Raw genomic sequence first — 5938 nt, 5'->3', positions numbered from 1 at the left:
AACTCCTAAAATCCTAGCCATCAAGCCATCTATACCTCTTTCATTTCTCTCTAGACTTAAAATCCCTCTCAAAAGGCTTCATTCTCTAATTTCTAAGCCACTTCTCCTTCTATCTTCTAATCCTAAACCCATCTTCTTCTACTTTCTCTACCACCTTCATCTCTTCTTTCTAATTTCTTTCTACTTCTAATATCTTCATCTAAACTTCTAATTTCTCCATAACTTCTTCTCTAAATCTCTTCTTCTTCTTTCATCTTCTAAAAAAGCTATTATTTGGAGTTTTGGTTAATATTCTTGGAAATATTTGGAGCTAATATTGGACATCAACATGGAGGCACAAGGAGCTATGGATCTAAATCTCATTTGGTGATTTCTTTTCATTATCTTTTGTAATTCCATTTACTTTAGAATTTCAATGAATATTACTTTAGATTTCATGAGTAGCTAATCTTGTATCTAGGGTGTAGAGGAAACCCATACTTGGGCTTATTTTGAAATATGTTATTGATTAATGAATCCTTGTATTGAGCTTCAATGTCTATTAATTGTTATTTCATATAGATCTTATAATCTTGTCTTTATTCATGCTTCATAGTGAGATATCTCATGCTTTTGTTAAGTTATTAGATGGGATATGCTTATTAGATGATGAATGATCATTAAGGAATATAACTTTTATGTGATAATCAATTAAAATATAAATGATTTTAAAATGTGTTATTAAAGAATATCTTCCGGAATCTAAATAGTTTATTATGTTAGATTTTGAGTTATATATGGAAAAAGGAATTTGTTAATTGTATGCATGTTTTAGATAGTCCATTTATGTGGTGGAATCAAGAAACCTAGATTTCTTTCCCATCTTGATTTCATTATTCTTTAGTTTTTTTTGTTTTCTTTTAAAAATAGTTTTCACAAAATCAAACCAAAATTAATGAATGGAGGGTTAATTTAAGATTTAGATAAAATTACTTGTCCCTTGGAACGGTATCCTGATTTGCTAATTTTACTATAACTTGATCCCGTGCACTTGCGGGAATAGACTCATTTTGGGCCTATCAATTACCTATGTATTTACCAATCCGACTTTTAACGGGTAATGCTTTAGTGCAAATTTTCTAGATGAAGAGTTGGATTCGTGGAATGGTGGGAATCAACCAAATGAAACTCCAATTATAGTTGGTGGTAGGGCTAGGGATAATACTATTTCTCAGATGATAATACATAGACTTGACTGTGAATTTTTCTGAGTTAGTTAATTGCCATCTGATTTGATCATTCCCATTACTATCTATGGGAATGGATTTAATCAGGTTTCTAGTAATCGTATCAAACGTTTCCATTAAAATGTTCTCATTCCAATTATCATTTGTAATGAGTTGGCAAACCTTGATGAGGTTTGAGTTGTTATTGTTAGAAGGTGGAGTATTAAGATTTGGTATCCATTTGTCCTTCCAAATATTGATATCTGTTCCCGAGTGTGTTTCCCAGCATGCAAGATCATGCACTTGATCATTATATTTGTTAATATTATTCCAAATCCAGGAATGGTTAGATTTAACACGACCAGGAGTATCTGTATTGGGATAATATTTGGCTTTTAACAGTTGGACCCACGCAGCTTTAGGCTCAGTACGTAATCTCCACGCGAGTTTACTGAGAAAAGCTTTATTGTCTAATTCCGGTAGGTGTATACCTAGACCTCCTTCTTTTTTAGGAAGACAGATAAAGGTCCAGGCCTTAGTACAAATACCTTTAGACTTACCCCACCAAAATGACTTTTGGACAGTCATTATGCGTTTACTTACACTTTTAGGGAGTGCAAAGCATTGCACCTGGTATCGAGGTACGACCGCCTCCATAGAAGATATCACCACCGTACGGCCTGCCTGAGAAAGGAATGAGTGATTCCATTTGTTAAGTTTTTTGTTGATCTACTCTATCAGTTCGTTGAAAACTTTTGTTTTGGTCGCCCCTATGAATAACTGTGCACCCAAGTATTTCTCCGAAGCGGAGGCATATTTGACTTTGAGAGATCTAGTAATCATCCTTTTGAACTTAGGGTGAGAATTCTTGGAGAAGAAAATATAGGATTTACTATAATTAATCATTTGCCCAGAGGATTCACAAAAGATTCGGAGGAGGTTCTTAAGATTGTAAATGTTATCCAAAGAGTTTCTTCCAAAAATGATGCAGTCATCTGCAAATAAAAGATGAGAAATTTCCAGCTCAGGATTGTTGGTCGGGTAGCCTCGAAAAGAAGTAGTACCTACTTTAGAGGAGATGAGCCTGCTGAGACCTTCCATCGCAATAGTGAAGAGGAATGGAGAGAGGGGATCACCTTGTCTAATACCCCTGGTGGGGTAGAACTTTTGACCTGGCCTACCATTAATGAGAACCGCCATGGAAGAGGTCGATATGCAAGCGTTGATCATGTTGATCCAATGATCTGCATACCCCAATTTCCTCATGAGATCTTCAAGGAAATTCCATTCGATTCTATCGAACGCTTTAGACATATCTAATTTGAGGCCGAAATATCATTTGTTTCCTTTCAACTTTTTAAATGAGTGGATAATCTCCTGCGCCATGATGATGTTGTCTGAGATCTGTCTACCTGGTACATAAGCAGATTGAAAAGGGGATATTATGTTGGTTAGCGTTCTTTTGAATCTATCAGCTAGAATTTTTGTGATAATTTTGTATGTAGTGTTTAGAAGGCTAATAGGGCGATAGTCTGCCGGCGTTTGAGGTGAAGTAGTTTTGGGGATGAGACAAATATTTGTGTGATTAGTGTCCGAGGGAAGATGTGCTATACAAAAGAAATTGGTAACCATCGTGTAGATATCATGGTTGATAGTGTCCCAGTTAGACTGAAAAAAGAAAGGGGGGAAGCCGTCGGGACCTGGGGCTGCCTCTTTCTTTAACCAATGAATGGCTTCATCAATCTCCGTCCTATCTGGGGTTCTCGTCAGCTCATGATTCTGAATATCTGAGATGGAAGGCTGGAAAAGGTCAATAATCTGATTATTCATACTGGTATTGTTAGTGGTACTAATGTTCAAAAGGTGAGAAGAGAAGATGGTATGGATGTCATTAACGTTTTCCTGCCAATTACCCATATTGTCCTTAATGGCCAGGATACGATTGTTTCGATTTCTTTGAATTGCTTGTGAATGGAAATATTTAGTGTTTTTGTCTCCTAGCGTAATGAAATTATTACGCGATTTTTCCTTCCACATACTCTCTTACAGTTTGTAAAGCTCCTCTAGCCTCATACTAAGGCTAATATATTATTTTTGCATTTACACTCCTGCATATTTGCCACTATCTTATTAATGTTGTTTTCAATATTGCCGAAAACATTCTTATTCCACTTGGTGAGATGTTTACTTCAGTTTGTAAGATTGGCTTGAATATCGATCTGTGGGTAGATGTTTGTGTCCCATTTGTCAGCAATGAATTTCCGACACTCTGGATGTGACATCCATGTACGAATAAACTTAAAGGGTTTCGGCTGCTTGTGATGGGGCTCGAAACTAGAAAGCAGGATCGGTAGATGATCCGAACCAATCCCATCCAAATGAGTGATGCCAGAGTACTTCTGCAGCCAAGGATGGTTGGCCAGAGCTCTGTCTAAACGTTCTTGAATCAGGTTATGACCGAATTGCCTATTACTCCACGTATACGGATTACCCTGAAAGCCCATGTCCAATAGTTCAAGTTTAGTGATGATATTGTTAACTTTGGGTGTGTTAGAGTTGGAGTTAGAATTACCCCCACTCTTATCTTGGGGGTCCAGAATGATGTTAAGATCCCCGATAACCATCCACGGCATATCTGAACCCTGGTTGAGGTCTAGTAGCTGCTTCCAAGGTTTCATTTTGTTGTTATTATATTGGCTACCATAGAAGCCCGTAATAAAAGAGCGACTATAGTTTTGAGTATCATGAATTTCCATGTGAATCATATTTTTGTCAGAGAAAAGAATATTAGCTTGAATGTTATGTTTCCAGAATATCGCTAGACCTCCGGCCTTGTTGACCGGGTCTATGAAGTGACTCGCATATTCTTTGCCTATACGAATATTTTCCATGATATTAAAAGATTTGTTCTTTGTTTCAGCTAGAAAGATTATGTCTGGATGTTTAAGGGATATAATGTTGAGTAAGTGTTTCTTCGTCGTAAACGATGAGATGCCACGAACGTTCCAACTTAAGATAGTTGGGCTGATTTCTTGAGGGGCCTGGATACCCATGATAATCTAATGGCACCCACTCCTTCAACCCAAATCAAACAGGGAGCTGACAAAGACAGAAGCAAACACAATCTGCCCTCTCCGGCCGATCACCAAAGCTAGCAAGAAAACCACTAAAAGCAAACCAAAACCAGCTAGAGAACTAGTCACCAAATAAGTATCTATACCTAATAAGGATTAATAATAACTACTAAAAGGATAATAAGCATAATCACATAATAAGCATAATCCCACGAAAGTCACAGTCCCAATACAAAGAACTAAAACTAATCAAAACATCAAAAGCTGTCACTGCTCCTTTCTTATACCAGGAGGAGCAATAGATGGACTGACTTAACAAAAAACTAGACAAGCTAATCACATAAACAACACTAAGAAAAACTTAACACAGACTAACAAAAGATAAACTGAACAAGATAACAGACACTAATCGACCAAACTAGGTTGTTCATCAACCTCATCATTTCTAGCATCCGAAGCATCACCAGGAGAAACTAACAGTGAATCTGCAAAGATATGTCGCCTCCTCTCTTCTTGGCTATCAATGGGCTCTGGGGAGGGAAATACCAATTAGGAAGGTTTGAGTAGGCTAGATCATACTCTACAATTGATTTGTGTCTACTGACACCTCCACTGCTACCCTCACCAAAAGCACCAAAACCCCTATCTTTGACTTTCTTAGCCACTGATCGATGAATTTCCCCTTCCTCTACCTTAATTTCCATTAGTTGGTCGGATTCCTTCCTCTTACTATTTTACTATTCTGTTCCAAGATAGGAACTTTATCTTTGCTCAATACATTGGAAGGAACCACCGATAAAGCCAAGTTCTGCACAGTGGGGATAGTAGAAGGGGAGATATCCATCTTAGAACTAGAAGCTTTGACATTTGGCTTGATACAAGGGACTGGTGAATGCTCAATAATACGACACCGATGGCAAATAGCTTTAGGAAAACGCAAATAACTGAAGTTGACTGGCTTACCTCCATCCATAAAAATAGAATTCAACGTAGCTAACAGGGCAGTCCTCACATCATACATGAACTGGATATGAATCAAAGTATTAGTCACCATGCTAAAGTTCTTCGGTTGTACTTGCATAATATAACCCATACAAGAAAAAATGATATCGAGGTCCTGACGATTCTGAATAGCTGAAGGAAGACCCGCAAAGCTGCATCCCATAGGTTCACACATCAGTTCTAGAGCCTCCTTACTCATTGGGAAATCCACCTCTTGCATAACCACTAGTAGACCCCTGATGATCCAGGGCCTCCCTTGGTTAATCTCGTTCATGACTACCAAGCTTCTGGGTTTGATAATGAAATGATTAGGATCATAAGGAGATTTAGTAATCTCACATTCTCTAAAGAACCGAGATTGAGCAGAGAGGTTTCTCCTAATAAAACCTATTCCATAGTCATAAGAACAACACAATCTCGCCACAAAACCAGCCTCAATCTCTGGCAAATCTTTGTTAACCGATGGCTTCTGATAAGCTATGGTTAAGTTACCATATTCCGAGATATTCATTTGAAGAGCCATCTTATCAAAGAGTTCGTCTATATGGAATTTAGAAAAAGTGTTCGACATTAATAGAAGAGATAGAAGATGAAGGGGGAAGAGAATGAGAACAGACTCAAATAGACGACAGCAGAGAACCAAAATAAATCTCTCTC

General features: G+C 37.6%; 1 protein-coding gene across 1 annotated transcript; it reads right to left on the bottom strand.

Annotated features, from left to right (window-relative positions):
- Positions 1–3394: 3394 nt before the first annotated feature.
- Positions 3395–4096, bottom strand: LOC147568580 (uncharacterized). The gene has a single exon (XM_086660212.1). The coding sequence runs from the start codon at positions 4094–4096 to the stop codon at positions 3395–3397; it is 702 nt and encodes a 233-aa protein (XP_086516338.1).
- Positions 4097–5938: the final 1842 nt, after the last annotated feature.

This window comes from Eschscholzia californica, unplaced genomic scaffold, assembly GCF_041429995.1.
Source record: "Eschscholzia californica isolate CP2 unplaced genomic scaffold, dmEscCali1.0.p SCAF_1, whole genome shotgun sequence".
NCBI classification, from domain to species: domain Eukaryota; kingdom Viridiplantae; phylum Streptophyta; class Magnoliopsida; order Ranunculales; family Papaveraceae; genus Eschscholzia; species Eschscholzia californica.
This window is presented reverse-complemented; position numbering and strand designations above follow the sequence as displayed.